Below are 23,716 nucleotides of genomic sequence, written 5' to 3'. Positions count from 1 at the left end.
TTCATGCTAATGACCTAAATTACTCAAATTATCCTAATAGATTTTCTTAGAACTTCTTTGTGTATTCCCTCTTTTTCTCCCCCTCTTTCCCAGGCTCATATCTCCAACACCTTCTTCACTATTCCCTCCACCACCTCATCCAAGCCTCAACCCAAACCCCCCCTCACACCCCATGTGTGGTTTGATAAACACAATACAGAGTAAAAGAGTACTTCCTGCAACATGGGGAAATAAACCTTTGTGTCATCTCCTTGCTATGCTTCATGCTTTATGTCTCAGAAGAACAGAAAAATGGGGGAATTAAAGGGTCAAATAGTATCAGCGTTGTTCATGGATATTCTGAAATAAATAGATTTGCTTTTGAAGTTTGGGAATACATTTGAAAAGATCCTTGACAATTAATGTTCAGAGATGCACCTGAAATTATTGCTACATGGATTGAAAGAGTGTGAAATTCTAGTATGAGTGATTTTATGTTGCGGTAGAGGGTGGCTGTTTTCCATGCAAGGTTTTGAGAACAACAAAAATGTATATCCATCCTGAGTAGAGATTTCCCTAAGTGCTCTTGTTACTTCAACAATTCTTTCTGCATGTTTGAATTTCTAAAAAATAATATTAATAGTGTGTGGCTTAGGACCAGGTTTTAGTGAGTCTGGTGACACTTTGTACTCTGGCAATAGATACATTTGTTACCAGGATTAAATTACTATTGAAAACATAATTCTTGATAAGGGTAGCAATCCATTGTATCACATAGCCTTTGCTTCCTCTGCACCATCTGGAACACCTACCAAAGCAGACGGGATCTTTGTGAGCTGTTTTCCAAAATTTCACATGTATAAATTAGTGTATTGAACAGTCGGTTGGAATCTGTTTTGTGATATTCACAGTGCTTGCCATTTCTGTTCCATTTATTTTTACTTTCTTATTTTTTCTCTGGAGAAGGTCATCAATTCATCAAATGCTTTAAATTTGTGTTCAAGAGCTTTAAATCTTTTTGTATGAGTGGACTGGGTTTTTGATTTCATGACTTTCTTAAGAATCATACAGAACATTGTTTTAGTGCTTATTGAACCTGAAGATTGAGTACTGCGATCCTCAGAGTATTCTGTAGAAGATGTTAGTGGCATTGAAGGATATTCCATTAAGGACACAGATGAATAAGCCAAATCTTGCTTTCTGTCACGCCTTAGCTTTAGCAACAATAATTTGTGGGTATATTGGATTTATGCTTCTGGAACTGACACCCGGTATTCCGCTGCAGCACCAGTAAGTGAAGTAGGCAAGCCTCTGCATAAAAAAAGTTTAGGTCTTGCTCCTTAGTTTAATGCTTGAGAGGAGGACGGGTACGGAGGCTACTGATAATGAGTCCTTGTGTATTAAAAGATGCTGCCAATAGTGCACAAATATGTCTTTGTTGGCGCATGATCCATGTAGGGCTGCATCATATGCCAGGCATACAATCTGTGGATCTAAAATCTCAAAGTGATTCATGAAATTAGATACATTGGAAATACTTCCATGTTAATTTTGTGTTCTGTTATGAAGACCAGTGCATCCAGTTACCATTTATTTTTGGTGTCATACTTAACCATAGAAACTGTAGCAACCGAACACATAGATCATACCTTTTATGTTGTTGCTTTTCTTTAAAAATGTGATCTATATATTCATGTTTGATCCATGTTACCTGGCTGTCTAAAATGTCTTTCCTCTTTGTCCATAATTTATTATGCTTACACAGAACTTACACCCATGTCTCTCGAGGAAGGTTGTTTTATTTGGGATGAAAACAGGCAGCAGCAGAATGAGCTCACGGAAGGGCTTCACACGAGCGGTGCTGCAATAAATTGGGTTATTAGTTGCAAAAGATAAGTCCTTCATAAGTAATAAGTAACACAAATTGTCTTTTTACTGGGATCCAAGTACCCCATTATAACACTTGACTCAGGATACCACAGCAGAGCAGATCAAGGCATATTCAGGAGAGGTGGTGTGAACTAGCAAGCCCAGCTCACAGGTGGGTACCACAATACTCAATAAATCATTGCCCAGTCAGTACTATTTCTTTTACAAAGGAAAAAAAATGTTTACACAGTACTAAAGACAACACATTTAATTTACAAATATGTGAAATCAGGTAGATGGAAATACCTTTGTTAACATCCTCATATCTTCTTACAAAATAGTTGGTTCTGAGGGATATAACCACAATACCCCTACCTGTACTAGATGCTATATTACAATCTATGGGGGTGTCATTGTCAATAAGGCAAGGTACTGGCTTTGGCAGGGTATCACCAGATCAGCATAAATAGAGAAAATGTTATATGTCACCATTGCTACTCCATTGGAATCAACAGGGTCGCGACCAATATGAAATATGTTGTACCTCATATTGAAATTAATATGGTTAGTTCCAACATTAAATAGTATTAATTGAACGTTAATACCTTTCATTGATAACCATCAACATGGTAAATAAAGTTTTGAATTGAAAAACTTCTGTCCAGAGTATTTCTTTTACATTTATCACACTGCTACTGAAGCTTTAGGATAACAATCATGGGTCCCTGCACTACAAATACAAGTGGAAAAGCTTCAGCTCTAGGAGTGCTTTGAAAGCTAAGAAAGCCTCTCTCTAGGTCATAGTTCTAGACTTATGGTGACCTTCTTTTTTTTTTATATGTATGAGGGGCTGCCGCATTCTGCATAATCCCCAAATGTGCCACAATCACTTTGGTGATGACAGAGTCCTTACTTGAACGGGTAAGGGATGCCTTCAAGGGGATTTATTTTGAAAATATATCTTTAGACTGATTTAGGAAACACTTATTAGGACAAATCAATGGTCCTCTAGTGGAATGAATCAACAGTACAACTTTCTTCAAATTATCAAAAAAATATACATTATACTTCATCATAAAACAAATAAACAAATAGATACAAAGAGATAAACACTAGACCGGTGTATGAAAAAATATTGAGTTTATCAACAAGTTAAAAAGGCAGTGAAATTATAGTACAAATATATATGAACAGGCCTACAGGAATATAGTTAATACATCAATATATAGCTCAGTAGATCCTGATGACACCTTTCCTGATTTTCAATAAGATAGATAGATAAGGAAAAGGCGATGGTCGACGTTTTAGTCTCCCATGTGTTTATCTGCGAGACCATCTTCAGGACTGTAAAGTTTATATTTGTAATGCCCTAAATGATTCAGGTGAATAAAATCAAAACTGGTAGAAGAACCATGAATCATAGATCTGTGAATTCTCTGTGTGTCGCAAAAGTGGTGAATATTCTAAATACAAGAATGTATTGAGGCCTCAGGAGCTCGATTAGGCAACTTGCCTGATGGATGACGAAAAGCTAGTAATCTTTGTTTCAATTTAAAGGAGCGTAGCCATCTAACTGGAAAGCAGGATTAATACGGAGCAGTCTTCTCAGAATGCAAAGGGCTGCATGACGTATATGCTGCTTGTGCGTAATGTTGTTATAATCTATCGATATGGGACTAAGCATATGGCTTAGTGTGCAGACCAAATCATGGTATTCTCTTTAATGCTCCCAGTGAATTTCCCGCATTAATAGTAGGCCAGCAGATTAGTTGCAATCTTTTGATCAGAGTCACGGTGCACAGACGAAATACAGAACGCGTTCTAAGTTTGAGGAATTCCTACAGAGCTATATATTGATGTATTAACTATATTCCTGTAGGCCTGTTCATATATATGTGTACTATAATTTCACTGCCTTTTTAACTTGTTGATAAACTCAATCTTTTTTCATACACATCGGTCTAGTGTTTATCTTTGTGTATCTATTTGTTTATTTGTTTTATATTGAAGTATAATGTATATTTTTTTGATAATTTGAAGAAAGTTGTACTGTTGATTCATTCCACTAGAGGACCATTGATTTGTCCTAATAAGTGTTTCCTAAATCAGTCTAAAGATCTATTTTCAAAATAAATCCCCCTGAAGGCATCCCTTACCCTTTCATATATTCACCCAAGCCCTCAAGGGTATTTAGGGTTGCTCACTGCTACAAAAGAGTCCTTACTTGGGCACCACATTAACAAATATGAACATTTGAAAGTGCACATGTGGGCTTATGAGGCGAACACTTGTCCCTCAGCATGCATATTACATGAGCAGCTTTTGGAAGCACTACTTTGCATTTTTGTTTTTTATAAAAGCTGTGGCCTTATGCCGTGCTGTTCTTGGAGCCAGGTGCATATGCCTCTTTCATGGGGCGCCAGACGTACATCTATAGCTGGGGCCACCCAGGAATTCTAACCCCAGGGAGTTGACAAGCTCTACTGCCTGCACAGCTGTTGTGTGCCAGTGTGGGGCCAGCCTCCTGTTCTATGCTCCCACCTCAAGAGAGGTGAAATATTGGTGTTTGGCTCTTGTCTGGAAGAGAGAGCAACCTGGTCCTCTCTTGCCCATGTCGACCATGGTTAGGGGGCAGTGTGCCGGTCACCCCACCACCAGAAGAGGAGACTGGCAAACTACCGAGGGCTTCTGGTGCCCTTCTTCTGTTCCAGTGGGGTGGGTCCCCTGGGAGCCCAGAGGATGGCATCCTGAGCTCAGGTGGAGCTCAGGGATGGTGCTCCAATCCAGGGAATTTGTCAAGGAAATCTGCACCAACTCCTAGGGGCTTGCTCTTCCATGAGGGAATTTTGAAATTTCTAGTGAAGTGCCTTGTGCTTTGTTCTCTGCTGAGTCCCCCCACATGGCTGGGCTTTGCAGGAGATTTCCTCCAGCCCTCTAAGGCTGATTGAGGCACTTTTGGACTTATGTTTCTTCTGTAAACCAGCCCTAGCCACCAGAAGCTTTTTTCTCAGGCCTCTTGACCTCTGACTGACACTTTTTGTGGGGATCTCGATTTTATGGCTACCTGTGCCAGGCATTCCCTCTGCTGGTTTCTGGAGCTCTTATTCTGCTTATGGGAGTGTCTTGTGCAGCCCCTCCATAGTGAACAAGCAGAACACTCTCCCTACCACACTCCCCAGTCTCCTTGTATTTGACGCCTGTGTGGCAGGTGAGTCAGTAGTAACCTTCCTGATGTAGAACACTCAGCAGCAGGACCTGTCCACAGATGTCTCTGGGAATCCTCCAGGGTACAAAGCAGGTTCATTCACCCAGGGCATAGAGGGGCCGGTGCCACTGGCCCTTGAGAGACTCATCCTAGCTCTTCAGATCAGCTGGAATTAAAGTCGTTTGGTTCATTCTTGCAGTGCATCGGGTGACTGCCCTTCCAGCTGAGCATTCTTTTGCCATTGTTTCAGTCATCCCTGCTAATCCTTGTGTACGATATCATTACTCAACCCTTGTCATAACTTTCCTACACAGCATTCTAGGGAATTCCAGTATGACAACAACAAGTTGGTTGTGGAAACAGCTTTCCTGAGAGCCTCAGCTCTTCCCCCAACTGACACAGCTGCCTGATCCCTTCCCACCAAAGCCTTAGGGGCGAGCACCTCCTGTGTATGGCTCCAGAGGTCTGGCTCTCCTCTTTTGTTTCTGTGGGCCTGGACTGTCCCATCCCATGCATAGTGTGACAAGCTAATTAACTGATGCAGATTTCCTCCCCACCTCTTCCTTTCCCAGGATCTGGGTCAAGCACTGTTAATGGCTTTATTATATAGGGAGACCTCTGAATCTCCTGCTGGACAGCAACATTATTATATTGGAATCTAATTATGACCTCAGCCAAGAAAATATGACAATTCTTAAAGTACCATATAGAGTGTATTTATGATTTCAGGGACTGTGATTCTAAACTCAGAATACATGTTTCCCCCTAGAGTGATAACTCATGGGACCTTGTGACCCTAAGTAGCTCAAACTTCCCTTTAGTGCACATTTCCCTATAATGTATAATTCAGTTAAGCACCAGAGACCTACACTATGAATGCCCACTCACAATAAATGTTTACCCCAGGTTAGGACCAATTCTTGAAGGGTTCCTTCTGTCTCAGGGTATTTGAGCGCAGATATCAGGATATGTAAAACAGTAGACTCACTTGTGAAGCCTGTACATGTACTCACATGTGGGTGCTAACAAGTTCACCTGTAACCAACCCAGAACCTCTTACACTAGCTGCACAGCAGCAGCCTTATCTTAAGTAGTAGATGGTGGTGGTTAGCACTGTTAGTTAATTTACCTAAATTTACATTGAGTGAGGTTTATGCAGTGAGACTCGTTCATAGTAAAAGTCCAAAATGCAGGTACTCAAAAGTGAAAAATCCAGGGGGATTAAATTGGTGGAACCCACTTTGCAGCAGAGGTTTGTTGATGATGTAGCTTCCCAGGGAGAGTGTGCCTGGGGAGAGTCGCCATGGAGATAGCCTGTTGTAAGATGCCTTGCGAGAGGTGGGATTGCAGCAAAAGGAAATCAACATATAGGGGCATGATGCATGGGAGAAGGGAATTTGCAGTAAGAGGCTGTAGCTATAACAATTTAGCCTAGGGAAGAAGGGGAGCAGTAAATGGAAAAAAGCAAAATCCAAGCAGAGAAGATAAAACATCTAGGGTTTCATGTGTGAATTGTATTCAGTGTCCAAGCATTGGATGAAGATTGTGATATGGTCTAAAATCTAAAGTGAACCCAGATTACATTGATGCAAACCAAGACCATAGCACCACACTGGCATTATTCAAGTGTGCTTCAACCCAAGCTCAGCTTCCAGACTTCCTCAACTGTCTAGTTCCACAAATATGCCACCCAGAAGAAGCACTGTGTGGAGATAGATTTCTTCATCATAGCTTGTTAGTGGAGAAGGACCATGTGGAGAACAAGAAGTGTTTCCCAGCAGATTGACCATGTTTTTTTCAGTATGTCTTCAAAAACACCTACCATAATGCTGGCCTGCAATGCCTATGACCTTACTACTTAGCATAGGTTCTTAGGGGACTCTGATATGTCTCCTACCTACAGGAATGCTGTTGCACTGTGCTGTGTTGTAGACCAGAGTTAATCTGGGTTTTTTGTGTAGTTCCATTCAGACACTGCAGCCAGACTCATCATCAGCATCACCCACAAATCAGAATTCTCCACTTGCTCTTCTGTTCAGAAGAGATGCCACTTCAAGCTGTTGACTCATGTCTACAAAGTTCTGCACAACATCAGACCCACCTACATCAACCACCCCATGGCTTTCCACCAACCCACCAGGAATCTTCGCTCTGCCTCTCTTGCCCTTGCACACATTCCCCACATCCGCCGGAGCTGCAGCGGAGGCTGTTCCTTCTCCTACCTCACTGCCAAGTTCTGAAACGACCTTCCCCTCCCCCTGGAAACCTTCCCCTCGCTGGCCGACTTCAAGAAGAGGCTCAAGGCCTGTCTCTTCGACTAAATGTAAATGCATTTGTAGAGCGCACTGCCACTAAGCGGTTTCCTGGCGCTATTACTCATACCGCTGTGGAACCCTTCCTGGCTTTCCCTGTGAAGTGTCCACTCCTGGGCACCCCCAGGGTGAAGCCAGGCATCCTAGCGCTGTTGGGGCCGGTGTGGAGGTTAAGCAAGCTATTGGCGAGAGTTGCAGCATGGGGCCCATGATTAGAATAGGCACGAGGCGAGAATTGACAGGTCCGAGGAAATTGAGCCCAAGACCCACCGAGGCGGGAATTGAACCCTGGTCCCGGGCCAGAACTCTGCATCAGGGTCTGTCGCTCTAACCATTGAGCCACATGCCTCAGAACCTCAGCACCTGGATGCCCCTAGGGGTGATAAGCCACAGGTTAAGAGCCCCCAGCATTTCATTGTATGTTTACATTATAAAGGTATAAAGATGGTTATTTGAGAATGGTAAACATGTACTGACCTATGTATACTTACATTGACAATATTTGGGTTGTCAATATCCTTTACTCGAAATTGTTACATTATAATATTAAGTACTCAACACTGTGGTATAACATTATTGACGAGTGCCACCATGTAAAGGGTTTTGGGCTTAGCACATGGAGCTGTAACCCTGCAATCAAACCTCTTCCCACAGATTGGGACGTTAAATAGGCTTAACAGTGCACTATTTATTTTAAAGGAGTTTAATATCTTAGGTAGCATCTGTTATACTGTATTCTCCACAGAGTAATAATCTACTTTCAGCATTATTTCACCTGCAAAAGGGGTGATGCCCTGCTATCCACAATTTAATGAAATAAAAAAAAATGTGATGGGTGAAATGGTTGCATTAATTCAAGCCACTGGCAATTGTTTAGGGCTTTATCTCATCTATTGTTTTATTGCCCACCATGCCACCTAAGCTTAGTTCCAGCCATAAGGAAATCAGTCTCGGTCCTGTTATAACAGAAGCAGTCCAGCTCGAATTGCCAAGCCTTGTCCTTTCCAAACGGAAACACAAGCAACCCTTCAACAGTTATGACATATTTGAGGTTATTCTGTTGAGTGCAGCCTGCTTCCGGTGACACAGTGAGCACAGGACCCATGTCTTGGCATACCCATCACATTCTGGGAGTTCCTCTGACAAAAAAGAAATGGGTGGAATGCTTAAATTAATCTTAGCCACTGTTAATTACTTTGGATGTATTCCAGTCCACCGCTTTATTGCCCACCATGCTACCTTAGATTAAACCCATCCATATGCAAATCGGCCTTGGTCCAGCTCCTGGTTGAACGAGCCCAGCCTCAACTGCCAAGCCAGGTTCTCTCCAAACTGGAACACAAGCATCCCAAGACCAGTCTCACCCTTTTTGAGCATTTGTTTTTAATGCTTTACCTTTTTCACATATGTAATGGTTTCCGAGATATTCTTAGGAGACTGTGTTTTTCTTTAAATGTGTTTTATGAATGGGTTCGGAGTACACAAAAGTGCTTCAGTTGCATACATGTTCGGCCTAAAGTTGTCCATTTGCAATTTACACAGGTATTACAAATACACTTCAAATTTGAGTGACAATAAACAACAAAAAAACATTATTTAGCCTTCATTACTTTAAAAAACGTTTAAAAATCTGAAAAGATAAATACTTAGTCAGGAATTGGAAATAATAGTACACCTGAAAACAATGAATCTGTGTTTGCATCTGCCACAAGACCATTTTGGGAGGCATTTAAAACCTGAAGATATATTTTATCATCTTCTTCAAGCTGAATTAGTAAAGATCCACTTGCTTGTGAAACATGATTCTCTGTTTGCCTGGTCAATGTTTGTACAACAATTTTTCCATTGTGTAAGAGTGCCACCTTTAGTGGCTTGCTTGTGACACTCAAATGGAAACTGAAAAAGTAGATCCCTTCAAAACTGGCTGTAAATATGCCTGATCTGGTGTCATATCCATTGTTCAAATTGAGAAAAACTTTTTCAAATTGCACTGGTGATCCCGGGAGTGGAAAACTTCTTTGTCTTTGAAGACCAACAGAGAAGGCGACGTGCTCTTGTTCTGTGCAGTCGCCGCATTGCCCTTTTTCCCCTTTGCGTCCAGGAAGCCCAGGTGTCCCGTAGTGTCCCGGATAACCTACTTTTCCTTGAATCCCTGGATTTCCTCTGGGACCAGCAGGTCCCAGAGGGCCTAATGTTCCTTTAGACCCTTTCGGACCAATCTCACCGACATCTCCTTTGTCCCCTTTAAGCCCCTTTGACCCTTTCTGGCCAGGATTTCCCGTTAGCCCATTTTCACCCTTCAGTCCCGGCTTACCATCTGCACCCTTTTCGCCCGTGAATCCTGGAGGTCCTGCAGTGCCGTTGTGTCCAGGCTCACCCTTATCTCCTCTCTCACCCCTTGGGCAGGAAGTGCAGGGGTCTCCAGATTCTCCCTTCTGGCCAGGAGGCCCTTGTTTACCAACACCTCCCATAAGTCCCTGGTCACCCTTTTCCCCTTGACGACCATCCAATCCAAGGGCTTCCGTGGGTGCTTCAAGTCCTTGCATTCCTGTCTTCTCAACCAGCTCAGGCTCACCTGTGACAAAGACAAACTGAAGTTGACATATCATTTGTACTACCTAGCATATACACACACTACACAAGCTGACTGTGAATAATAATACTGTTGTCTTGGAAAACAAATGTATTTTTTCTTGGCATAGAAATACCATATTCAGATCTATGTAAAGCCCTAGCCTCTGTATGCATTCCTTATTTAAAAATAATGTCTTTTTGTTGTATGCTTCATCTCATGCATTTTCTCCAGCATTGTAAAATTGCAAAATATTCATTATCTAACGATGCTCGCCACTTTCATGAAAATTTAAGAGGGCACTTAAACGATGGTGTTGTGAATAATGCTGCCTTTGAAAATAAATACATTTTTCTTGTCACAGTAATACCACATTGGTGCAAAAACGCGAAAGTGGAATATTTGTAATGGGTGTCAGGTAAGCTTGTGTACTTAATAAATAACTTTTCAGTAAGAATTATGATGATTAATGTGTACATATTTGTTTTTCACACATTGTATGCACATTAATGTCCAACAAATGTGCTTTTGTCAGGCTAGTTACCTCCACTTTGAAGCTGTTAGTAACTGCGTTAACTAAACGCGAGTAAAAGCTCCGCTAGGTGCTTTGCAAAAATCCGGGAAGAAAACGTGAGTTCCATGTTTGCACTTTATTCGAAGGTGTAAACGATCCCATTACTAAGTTAACTAATCTAAAGGTTGCTAAGCTCGTTGGTCTATTTGTAGGATTGAGTAAAACTCAATTTTTTTTGTTTCATACCAGTGTGCTTGCAACTTGTGCCAAAATGTTCGCACTTACACAAACGGTTCTTAAAAACAGATTACATTTGAAAAGGCTTCCATGCATGGAAATGTTTCATTTTCTTTTGCCTACAATGTTGCCACATTATAATGTAGGCCTTTCACATGTTTGCATTTTACTTTCATCATTTATAACTTAATGTCACCTTTTACGTCAAATCTGGCACACAGACAATGACTGTGTCTAGTAAACTATATAATACTGTGGTATTGTAACGTCCTGGTACGGGTCCAGACCATGTACATGTGTTCCTCTGGCTAGTGTGAACCTAGGGGCAGATTTACAAGCCCCTTGTGACACTTTTGCCCTGCTGGTGCATCACTTTTGTGACACAGCGGCGGGGTAAAAAATGTGGCAAATTTACAATGTGATGCATCTAGGGAGATGTGTCACGTTGTAAAGCCCTGCGTCACATGATACCTGTGACAGGTATAGTGTATGCAGGGTGGGCATTCCGATGCAAGAAAGCCTCATAAAAGTGACACAGTAAAATCTACAAAATTTCACTGCGTGACTTTTAGGACACCACTGCATCAAAACCTTACGTCTGCTTGAAGAAGGTGTAAGTAGTGGCGCAGCACAATAGGAACAGGCATTCCTGAGCATTGCTGGAGTTGCATCGTGCTTGTGACACGACTCTAGCAATCTGCTACCTTTACGCCAACAGATGCGTAACACATCTGTCAATCTTTGCACCACGGTGTGCTGCATTGTAAATGCGATGCATCCATGATGGCGCAAGTTTTTTTTTGCATGACGCAATTGAACTGACGCATTTTTGATAGAATGCAGAGATGCGTCAGTTCTTGTAAATCTGCTCCGTAGTATAAAATAAAAAAAATGACTTTCAAATGACTGGCTTTCCAAATCTCTTCATGTGGAATGTTTAATATTACTCAGTTGTACTACAATATATTTCTTTCCTTAGATTGGTTACTACCCCAAATTACATTCTACATAGAAAGTGCGTTCTTTTGTTTTCCTTTTATGCTCAGTGGAAGAACTGCCATTGCCAATGCTTGTTATGGAATCCGACATATGTGTGATGCATATTACAGATCAATTTTGGGATTCAAGAGAAGTAATGCCTTGAGTGGTAGCACGGTCACTGTGGAGGCCGCCCTCATTTTTCACCTTCATCCCAATATAGGCAATCACACTGATCTAGTGCCAAAGATATATTTCCCCCTTCACACCCTTTTCACAAAATGGCTGCCAATCTTGTGTCAGCACAAACAACTATTTATGCCCAACACCTGGTTACAACCTGGGTCCAAAATGCACCCTCTAAGGACTGAATTACAGATATCGTACATTGAGCCACTCTGTTCCACACACCACACACTTGTTGGTGTCCAAGGCTCAGAGTAGGGCAATGTGTCATGTCACAGCAAGTGAGAACTGTGCAGGTGGTAACCTGGCCTGTATGTTAAGGGGAGGAGAAATTCCGATGCAGACTAGTACAGTGAGTAACTGCACTTGCCTGAAGTGGGGTGCCTCAAATGTGCCGGGAACCATTTTCCTCCTTTTTCAAGGGCGCACTGTGTGTCAACTAATGTGTCATGGGCTGTTTGCATCTGTATCTGAGTCTGCAATAAGGTTGGGGTGCAGGGGCAAAGGTTTCCTTCATTTGCATGGAGCCACACCCACATGAAAATGAGAGAACACCCCCACGAGATTGTGGCGGGCAGTTTTAGCGCCGATTAGATTGATCTTACAGAAAGGTCTGCTTTGCAGCCTCTTCTGTTACACCAAAGTAACCTAAAGGCACAGAAGCTTATGCACACTCCTGTTACGTTTTACATACTACAGGTTATGGGTTTTGGCTCAGACCATTTTCATCATATCAAATGTGTTGCCTGTTGGCAGGGAAAAACATTGCATGACCAGAGTTTTGAAATGGGCAAGGCTACCTATTAGAAGAAGAGTCCTGTTGAGCATCCAATTCAAATATATACTGGACCTTGCACTCAGTAGACCTGACCGATCTTACCCTATTGACATGGTATTTGTGGCATAAAAGCCAGGACCCAGCTGAGTTCTGTCAAAACAGGAAGGGAACAGGAGGGGTAGTGGCGATGCAGTACTTTCGTAATGTGAGTCAAGATATTATGCCATCATCTGCTTGAAAACGGGTCCATTTTTATAAAATGTCTAAAAAAATCCTGAACTACATAAACAAATGTGAAACTCAATGCGTGGAAACAATAACATATTTGATAGATGTGACATTCACTCAATTAATCCCTATTGCTGCCTGTAGAGGGAGTCACATTGACTCCTTGGATTGGAAATTAAGGAAAACAGCACGCCGAAGCTGTTTAAGCAGTCAATGCATTACAAGATAAAGTTACCCATTTCCCCTCTTTTACCTTGGCCTCCGCTTAGTTCTTTGGGTCTTAGAATGCAGCATAAGCACTTCCCCAATTCTGTACCATTTTCCCTGGGTTTTTTCAAGGAAGGCGCTGATTGGTCTTCAGACGGGCCGCCTTTGTCCACTCCTAGTAAGGCGATCACTGTGTCATTGTTTCCATCCTCTTCTGTTGCTCCATCGGTCCCAGTGAAAGTAGAGTCAGTGCTTGGGGTGCTGAATGGTTCTAAGATGACAGGCTGTTTGGGTTCAGGAAAAGGCAGCTTGGGCTCGGACCAGCTAATAACATTTTCCACTCCATCTGCCTCATTGTTTAAGTGAGAGGAGGTTGTTGGTGATGCTAGAGAACTCTGGGAACTTCCTGGAGTCCCACCATCTGTGAGCGGATCAGTTTCAGGTGTCCAGGGGTCTGCCTCAGGAGGAACAGTGGAGGCCTGTTCTTGGTCTCTGGTTTCAGCACTGTTAAGTGCATCCATTGTCAACAACTGGTTCGAAGTGAGGCTAAGGATGGTTGTTGATGTTACTATACCGCGGGCACAGCACAGAAGCATTATTGTGAACCACATGGAAACCATTCCTGTCCAAAACAAAAATATATACATTGTAAATATCAGGTCTTACTGGAATAAAGCTTAATTATTTCGTTAATATAACACAACTATCTTGAAAGGAACTGGTTCTCTGCACAGACTGGTGAAAATGAATTGATAGTTGTTGCCATTCATGTCTAGTAAGGGGTGTGCAAAATTTGCTTAATTTGATTTTGTATAATTACACAAAGTGTCATCAAAATTATCCAATATGATAATTCGTCATTTAGCACTCTGCTTTAGTTACAAATGCATCCTTGAAAAACACACTGCTGCTAACAACAGTTGCTCACGTTCTGATGGCACACTTTGTCCCTTCACTACAATTTTGCTGGGAAAGCCATGTAAAGGTGTAATTTCAAAATGTCACATAAGTGTACCGCAAAGGGCCAGATGTACGACCATTAGAGATTGTGACTTGCAGCGATTTGCAAATTGCGAGTCGCAATCTCTAATGTACTACAATGTCTGAGACACAGTTTTCGATTCCAAAATGGGTCGCAAAGGACCTGCCTCATTAATATTCTTGAGGCAGGTCGCAATTTGCAATCCCCCTTTGAGAATGACCGACACTCACAGGGATGGTGGTCTGCTACGGTCAGCAGACCACCATGTCTGTGACTGCTTTTTAAATAAAGCAGTTTTTTTTGGGGGGTGGGGGAGGGACAGTTCGTTTTTCCTAAAGGAAAATGGGGTGCATTTGAAAAAAAGAATGAAAAGTTTTCTTCCCATTTTTTTTAGAGTGGGCAGTGGTCCGTGGGACCACTTCCTGCTCTTCCAAAATGTTGGCGCCACCATTCACATGTTTGGGAATAGCTTACCACCAACTTGTAGTTGGTGGTAACTGAGAAAGTCTTGCAATCGCATTACCAGTCACAAAATATTCCTACATACCAGTACAACTTGCTATTAGGAAGGGAGGCCCTTAACATGTCCTTTCCTAATAGTGTGCGCAAACCCTATTTTGCGAGTCGGTAATAGGTTAGGGACCCGCAAAATAGAGTTGGTACATGCCAAAAAGCATTTTTCTGTTCACAAACGGCCGATCGCGGTAAAATGCTTCGTATATCTGGCCCAAAATTCCCAAAATGTACATTTTGCATGGGCCAACAACTGATTTTGCTTTCCGTTATATTTCAGTGGTTCACTGTTGCATAGGCTAGTGTTTCTTTCTCCCTGACTGCATAAATATGTGAACTCCAATGGTATCCCTGCTGCACTGATCATATATGAGGTAAAGAACCCTCTGCCATACATTATAAGAATATTGCAAGCCACGAGAAGTTCCATGCCCATATAGAGAAACTAGGCCGAAGGTCAAGTTCTTTTTGAAATCACGGAAGTCTGAGTTATTAGCATATAGATGTAGTTGGGGGGGTGTATGGAGTTTCCTGTCTAAAATTGTCAGGAAGATGTACTGGAAATAATAATTTCACATAAATATTTCCCATACAGCCCTTCTGAGTTAAAGGGTAATAAGATCACTGTTATGCTATTGCACATTTCCCACGTCATTGGAAGCTTGCTCTGATACCTCCGTGTCTAGCCAGCGCTATATAAAACTCTACAAATAAAATAAAATAAATAAATGTGTATCCAGGAAACGCAAGTAACTCCTATATCTTTTATTACTGCGAGCTGTATGACTTTCTAGCCAGAGAAAAGTTTGAAGATGCTTGATAAAAATACATGAAGTTACACTGTTAAGTAAAAAATATTTATGTGCTCCTTAGTTTTTATGATTATATTCACGCCTTCCTGTTTCAGGTGGCTGTGTCTATGCCCTATATCTAAGGATAATGACACTGTATATAAATATATGACAGAAAAAAATGTGTAGTGCTGCTCACAAGCAAAACAGATCTATTATAGTGTGGAGATTTGACTTGTTGAAAGGCAGATTTTGATGTCTGCTCAAGAGTGTGGGTGCCCTAGAATATGGCCCTGCTACTTGTTGCAAAACCATAGCCACATGTGCTATGGTACACAATATATCCATCAAGAAGCGAATGGCAAAGAATTCAGATAGTGACAGCTCTGGTGATAGTGAGGAGGAACCCTTCCCTCCACTTTTACCCCCGGGACAGGGTGTGCCAAGAGCCTCAGAATGGCGCATATGATCTAAAAAACAATTACATTTAAAGTAAAAGAGAGTGAAACTTCCATTTAGGTATAAACTTTATTTTGTGGTTAATATTATCTTCATATATTTATCTGTATGTCATAATGAGGAAAAAGCTATGGGCCATATTTTTACAATCAGCAATGAATTCATTTTTTTGAGCAATTTTCCTTCATTGCCAAGAAAAACCTTTTAGAAACATGTTTAACATACACATAAGATACTATATACATCTTAGTCGATTAATACCAATGATATGCTTTTTTCTATTTGAGTTCCATTGTTCGTCTTCTACTCTTTGCAATGCTTGGCTCTTGTGAGATAGAAACACTATTAATAGTTAACCCCTTGTCAGTCTCAACCTTTGTTGTTTTAGATCCGTTGGCTACACTAGTTCTCTGCATTTCCTCAAGTGCCTTTGTTATTTCTTCAATGTTTCTGTCTACAACCTGCATATGTGCTGTGCATCTGTATGTGGTTATTGTAACCTAAGCCTGCCTTTCAGAGAGGCTGTTTTCTTTATGCATTTGTCTAGGCTTGTTTGCAGTGCTTACTTTGTAAAAAAAAAAAAAAAAAAGTGCCATGGCCCTCATTAGGAGGCCACTGCAGCTTGCACCTGCCAGTGCGGTCAATGACAATGACAACACAACTGATAACCATCACACTGCTAAAAGTGTGACGGATTGGACTATTCCAGCCCTCCAAAGCTGTCAGAATGGCTTGGGCAGCAGGTGTTAGTTACTTTTAATCTGTATTGAACAAATAAACTATTGTTGTTTTCTTCATCTCTGATTTAGGCAAACAGCGCCACCATGTGGGAGACTGTCGTAAATGCTGGTGTTGACAATTAAGTGCTGGTGGCAAGCACCGGAAACCACCGGCTCAAATTAAGCACTGCTTGTTTGCGTCTGATTTAGCATTAATGACTTGGCATTAGTGTTTCACTTTTTGTATTAATTCAGAGATACCGGAACTAAAGAGAGAATTTTCCTAAGACATGGTTTTCCTAACCTCCCCAACTCTCCTACTAAATTCACATGTGGTCTACCCTGACTGCGCTGAATCGATAGCGTGGATTTCTCTAATGTATGGAACGATGAGGCAGTACCAGTGCAATAAGGACTAGGGGGGTTGATTACGATGTCTTCTGGAAAGCATTCCGACTAAATCCGTATTGGAATGCTTTCCGACCGACTCGGGTTCTGCGAGTCTGACCGACCAATTTTGTTGCTTCTGGACATCGTTCGGTTGGACTACCATTGACTTCAATGGGAGCCTGTGTTCCAACCGAGTACACAGACTTCCGTTGAAAAAAGGGGTGGGAGTGGAAAATGTGCCCCCTGTGGCAGGCTGTCCATGGTGCCTGCCACACCGTGCATGGTTGGAAACAGGATCCTATGGGTACGCCCACGGGCCCCATTTGGAAGGCCCTGGTTGAAGGGGGGCCGGCTATGTGTCCCCAAGGTCAGATTCTGACTGCCAATCCATGTCGGAACAACTGATTCGGAAATACTGTCAGAATCCTACACTCCTATTCGCTCGTTCAGAAACGCAGTCCATAGACCGCTATGGTTTGGCTCCGATTGACTCGGTTACTCCGAATGCTATTCAGAACCGAGTTGGACAGCCTGAACGGTTTCCTAACATCAAAATTGGTTGTTTGTTAATGTTTCTGAGTCCGTCGGAAACAGGGCTTCTGAATCAGATTTGACCGAATCGAATCCCGTTCGGAGCCTTTCCATAAGACATCGTAATCGACCCCTATGAGTAAAATGTATGCAAACTTTGCCTAGAGGGCCTGCCCTGTCTGCTTGATGCCATGTGTCTTTCTTTTTCTCCATACATTTGTAATGTTGGATGACTGGTAGTTGGCTGAGTAACAGAGGTTGCTCTTTTGATACTTATTGTAGGTTATGCTCCTAATAGCTGTCATGGCCATAAGGCTGCATCTTCATCTGTTGCACCAGTATTTTCAGGAACACTTGTTATAGATGGACCGATACCTTCCTGCTCTGATGGTACCTGTTCAATATGTGCCTGGTTCTCTGGCTAAATAGCTCTGTTAGGATATTCAGTAGCATGACGGTAATTTCTGTTTGTGTAATGATATAATATGTCTTTATGCAAACTAATAAGATATTTTCTTTAAAATTTAAGATAAACATTGTTTAAGTTGACATAAAAAAAGCATTTGTTTATAATGAAATGTCCAGCTTTATTTAAAATTTTTAAGATGATAATGTATGTATGCATTTCAATAGATGGTTGGCCTCATTCAGCAAGGACTATTATGCTAAATGTGTGTTGTCTTTTTTTTGCACCAAATATGATAATATACATTAATGCACAGTTTGGAAGGGTACTTGTTTTCAATTTCAAAAACATATAGAATATGTTTTCTTAGACTCGATGGATAAATGGCATGCCAGTCTCCACCTCTGGCTGCAAAGTTAAAACTATTAATTGCTTCATTGCTGAAAGTGATGGCTTGGTGTTGGGTCGCTCGTCTGTTGCTCCTGTTTCATGCATTTGGTTGCAATCCACTCCTTGGTCCTGGACCTCAGGTCAAACCAGTGTTTGCAGATTTCCTACACCCTCCTCTTTGAAACCCCTACAGCATTAATCTGGCTTTGCATCTGCTTCCATATTTGTTTTTGGTAGCCTCTATGGTGGTGAGTGGATTTTCAGCAATGCATTATTCAACCAGGATCCCTATTTCTGGTCGTTGTACTTTTTTTCCTTTTTTCTTCACTCATCTTCTTGTAGTCACAGTTTTGACTGTTTCTGACGTAAGCAGTGTTGGAGAAGTGTGCTCTCAAAGGGGCAGCAACACTGGTTCTTGATCACTTCCAGGATCTGTGACGTCATCACTCGCTGCTGCTATGTTCGAAATTTGTGCCTAAAGATTTGCAGTTTTAGTGTTTACAGAATTGCAAATTGGAAATGGGAATTAGTGGATAGCAAACATTAAGTAATCACTATTTAGCAGTGATAGGCCTTAGTACATACTAGATTACGATTCACAGATTGCGATTCGTTAATATGAGGGGGAAACTTCATCCCCCACCCCTCCCCAGAGTTACTGACACTAAGGCTACTGGCAATTTCAGGGAGCGGAGTTATCGTTTGATTATGAGTACCCACTGAAAAATGCCATGTGATAACACTACTAGGTTTAATTAAGGGTTTCTCTGTTATCGACTCCCTGGACCATCTTCCAATTTACAAATATATGCTTATTTTATTTTTATTTCTTGATTATTCAGTGAAAGTGTTAGACATGGGGTTTCTAGTTGGCCTAAGTATGCACCCTGCCTAAATAAGGACCACCACTCTAGACAGAGTAAGTCAACTACACAACCTAAATTAACCTGTGCTCACCCTCTGGTAGCTTGGCTCAGAACTGTCAGGCTTAATTTAAGAGGCAATGTGTAAAGTATTTGTGCAACACCTTGATTACAGTAGCAAAGTGAGAACACCACAAAAAGACTCCACACCAGAGTAGGAAAATAAAGTATCTTTATCTGATTTAGATATGACAAAACGACAAAACTCCAATAAGTACTGGTCAAGATATAAGCATTTAAAAGTTAGAATATTAGTGCAGTCTTAGAAGAGCCTATGCACTTCTAATTGAATATTTATGTTCCCTCTAGGGAATTCCTAATGCTCTCGATCCGTAGAGCGAAACACGTGCACTATCTTTCAAAAAATGATTAAGTGTTCACTACTGCAGCTGCGAGAAGCACATCATGGCCAACAGAGACCTCTCGGGTCCCTTTGTAAGTAAGCACGCTTCAGCGTGAGGACATGGGACTGGGGCCAGCTGCTGGCTGTCAGGGAACACCGAGTCCATCTCATAATCAAATAATGGAGTACCTTTACAGGTTGAAGCGAGGCTGGGGCACATCTGATGCAGTGCCGAGGTCTTGAACGGGCTCCCAATGCGGCGATGCATTGCAGTGAGTCCTATTATCTAGCTGGGAGCGGCTGAGGCAGTGATGGCATCGTCGCTGGCCTGGACGTCCTCAATACTTTGGTTCCGGTAGGGGTCTGGCTGCGGCGCTCGATTGCAACATGCTGGTTTGGAGACGAACTCCGCTCGCTGCAGACGCTGATTCCGTTGTCAGCACTCTGCCACCGCTAGTGGTTAGAGTGTGCTTTTGGATGCAATGAAACACAGGGGACCACTCTCCACTGTACATCAGTATGGGTGAGCATGGGGCAGAGTACAAGGAGCTCTGAGCTCCTTAGATGTTCCTTTTCAGGACAACTGCCCTCGAGAGTGTACAGTCAATCGAAACAGGGTTCAGCTGCCGGAATCATGGTTGGTAGACTCCCGTTCTGGCGTAGATGTTGGTAAAATCTTTTACGGCCCTGAGATTTCCTAAACTGAGGGCAAACCACCAAGCCCTTGGAGTTCCTGGGTAAAAGGTTGTAGAGGGTAGTTGCAATCCTGCCTCAATGCAATAGCTAGCAGGCAGCAGGCCTGCACAGCAGAGCAAGTTGCACAGTGTCAGTCTCTCCAGGCAACACAGTAATCAATAGGCAGCAGGTCAACACTGCAAAGCAAATAGCAAAGTGGCAGTCCCTCTTGGCAGAGCTGCTTCTCTTCATTGTAGAGACTCCTCAGGGCCTCAAAGTGAACTATTTTGGCGGTGTCAGGGGCCCAGTAGTTATACCCAAATTTGCCTTTTGAATTGGAGGAGACATCAAAGAGGCCTTTGAATCTCACAATTTCCATGCCGTTCCTTCCCTGGCTCCAAACACACTACCGGGGAGTATGCAGCTCTTTGTGTGGGGCCAGGCACAGCCCTATTCAGGTACAAGAGTCAGCTCCTCACTCTAGCTTGGTGAGACCCATCAGCCTGGTGATGGCGCATCGGGATATGGGGGGCACACCTCAGCTTCCTTTGTGTGTGACTGTCTTTATGGAATCCACAAAGCCCAACTGTCACCCAACCCAGGTGCGTATTCAGAGACAGGCAGAGGCACAGAACGGTAAAAGTAGGAACATGTCAACTTTCTAAAAGTGGCATTTTCAGACCTGTAATTTAAAAACCAACGTTACTAAAAGATGTGTTCTTAAATTGTGGATCCAGAGCCACCAACTCCAATTTCCTCAATGCTCCCAATGGAAAATTACATTTAAAAGATGGTTTCAGGCAGTCCCTATGTTAACCTATGGGAGAGATAGGCCTTGCAGTAGTGAAAAATGAATTAAGCAGTTTTTCACTACCATAATATGTAAAACTCAAAATCATATGTCCTACCTTTTAAATACACTGCACCCTGCCCTTGGGGTTGCCTAGGGCCTACCTTAGGAGTGACTTACATGTAATAAAAGGAAAGGTTTAGGCCTGGCATGTAGTTTAACTTGCCAGGTGGAAATGGCAGTTTAAAACTGCACACACAGGCTCTGCAACGGCAGGCCTGAGCCATGTTTAAAGGGCTACTGAGTGGGTGCCACAATCAGTGCTGCAGGACCAATATCAGCATTTAATTTACAGGCCCTAGGTATACATAATGCACTTTACTAGGGACTTACAAGTAAATCCAATATGCCAATTGTGGATAAGCTAATGTTAACATATTTGAGGTACCGAGCATTTGCACTTTAGCACTGGTTACGAGTGGTAAAGTGCAAAGAATCTGAAAGCCAACAAAAAAGAATTCAGCAACAAGGGGAGGAGGAAGGAAAAGTGTTAGAGGTGACGCCTCAGGAAGGGCTATTCCCAACAGAAAGTTATTCATAACAAAACTCTATCAACAGGTATCTTGGCATACAGAACAATACCATCAAGTTAAACACAAATATGGTGTTGTTAGTTTTCTTAGAGGGTGGGCCATGCTTTCTTCGAATATGGCATGCCTTTGTTTCTCAATTCCCTTTTCTAACTACCACCAGCTCGGTTCTGCATCTCCTCTCTTTACAGTCAGCAGATTTGCTCACTGTGAGTCTCACCTGCAAGAACAATGCTCTGTCTGTCCTGGGCCTCTCTATCTGTGATAAATGGTATGCTCTGAAGCACTTCACCCATTACCTTTCCTGGGCCCCAACCATTGATGAAGTTGAAAAAACAGGCAGGCTGTATTAATCATTTGCTGAAATCATTGACATTTTACAACTCCATTTGCAAATTCTATGAAATGAGGCAGTTGTTTAAAACGCCCAATAGAATCACAAAAGTCGTGTAATTGTCTCAATGGATCATCACCAAAGTACATAGATAGATAGATAGATAGATAGATAGATAGATAGATAGATAGATAGATAGATAGATGGATGGATGGATGGATGGATGGATGGATGGATGGATGGATAGATAGATAGATAGATAGATAGATAGATAGATAGATAGATAGATAGATAGATAGATAGATAGATAGATAGATAGATAGATAGATAGATAGATAGATAGATAGATAGATAGATAGATAGATAGATAATGACTAGTTAGTTTCCTTTTTGAGCTTTTTACAAATAAATTAATCACAGTTTGCCCTCCCCTCTCCCCTGCTGTGTTTTTAGAAGTGTTACAAATATAAAATTCTAATAAAGAGATCAACTAAACTGTGCTGAAGTACCTATATGTGTTGGAAAGGCTAGTAGTTTTGTTGGCACATGAAACCAATACATTTGATCATAAAGGAAAATATGTTGGTTTCTGCTTTCGCAGCTAAGGAAAATGCCTGGCAGCTGAAATTAGTAAAGAGACTTCCTGTTCTGATTGACATGGTGATCGTTACGGTCCCGATTCAAGAAGGTATTTGCGCACCTCAGTGATAACTTGGGGTACAAATACCCAGCGGTGGATCCTCCGCAATGGCGGAGGATTGTCGCCGCACTGGCTCAGAGCAAGCAACAGAAAAATAAAACAATATTTTATTATGGTTTTATCTATTACCTGCTGGCTAAGCCAGCGTGCTCAGGGAAGGGTGGGCCGGACCATATGAGGGGGAGGAGGAGTGGCAGGTGCACTTTTAAGTGCACATGTTAGTTTGGCCCGCCATCTTAATCCAGCCAAACTGACATGCGCCCTTACAGCACAGACGCCCTGTGCCTGAGCGAGCATTAATCTGGCCCAATCTGGCCAATCTCCATGTTGCTCTCATGCTTGAGAACAGCGCGGGTATTGGATGGGGAGTACGTGATGCTGTTCCAGGGACTGCTGGGATCAGGAACTGGAAGCAGAGGAGCGTGAGGCAGCTGGCAGCACTAGGTAAACCATTTTTTGTAATTATTATTAAACACCCTGTCACATGCTCCCGCCCCCCCCCCCCCCCCGCACCACTTCCACCTGCCTCACCCTCTTTAACTTTGTTGGCAGCCTCTGCAAATACCATCATTTACGAGTACAGACCTAACTCAGTGATTTGCAGAACATATATTTTGGATGTATGACATAATTTTCAATACTGTTAATTCTTCATATAAGTGCGCTTTTTATGCATTCATGGTAAAAACACCTCAAGAAGTAGGTGCACGCCCTCATGTATGTGTGTGTTTTCACAAAGCTCTTGGCAGGCGGTCCCATCTAGGGAATGGTTATAGACTTAATTTTAACATAGGCAGGAGTCAGTTATTCTGCTGGATGATGATGGGCAGTTTAAACAACAAAATTTGGTTGAAGTGTTTGATTTGGGAATCTTCAATGGGAAAACTATTTTCTCTCATCAAGACACAAATATACAATTATATAATTGAAAATGCACTTTTGTGATTTGTTGTGTTTGCAGAAATGTAGACTTATTATATTTGCTGTTTGAGGAAATATTTACAAATGTGAGTAGCCCAGAGAATTTGCAATAGTCAAATATTCCCTTGGGAATAATCATATGAATGGCCAGGTGGGAACCGTACCAATTGGGCCCTATGTGACTGCTGAGAGCG

At 42.1% G+C, this 23,716-nt stretch overlaps 1 protein-coding gene across 1 annotated transcript; it reads right to left on the bottom strand.

Annotated features, from left to right (window-relative positions):
* Window positions 1-8,998: 8,998 nt before the first annotated feature.
* LOC144790749 (uncharacterized) lies at window positions 8,999-13,586 on the bottom strand. The gene is made up of 2 exons (XM_078665456.1): window positions 13,112-13,586; window positions 8,999-9,940 (listed from the first exon to the last, which is right to left on the bottom strand). Exons 1-2 carry the CDS (start codon window positions 13,584-13,586, stop codon window positions 9,012-9,014), a joined length of 1,404 nt encoding a protein of 467 aa, XP_078521582.1. The 3' UTR covers window positions 8,999-9,011.
* Window positions 13,587-23,716: the final 10,130 nt, after the last annotated feature.

Source organism: Lissotriton helveticus, chromosome 11 (assembly GCF_964261635.1).
Source record: "Lissotriton helveticus chromosome 11, aLisHel1.1, whole genome shotgun sequence".
In the NCBI taxonomy this organism is placed as follows: domain Eukaryota; kingdom Metazoa; phylum Chordata; class Amphibia; order Caudata; family Salamandridae; genus Lissotriton; species Lissotriton helveticus.
Note: the sequence above shows the minus strand (reverse complement) of the source record. Positions and strands in the feature narration are given on the sequence as shown.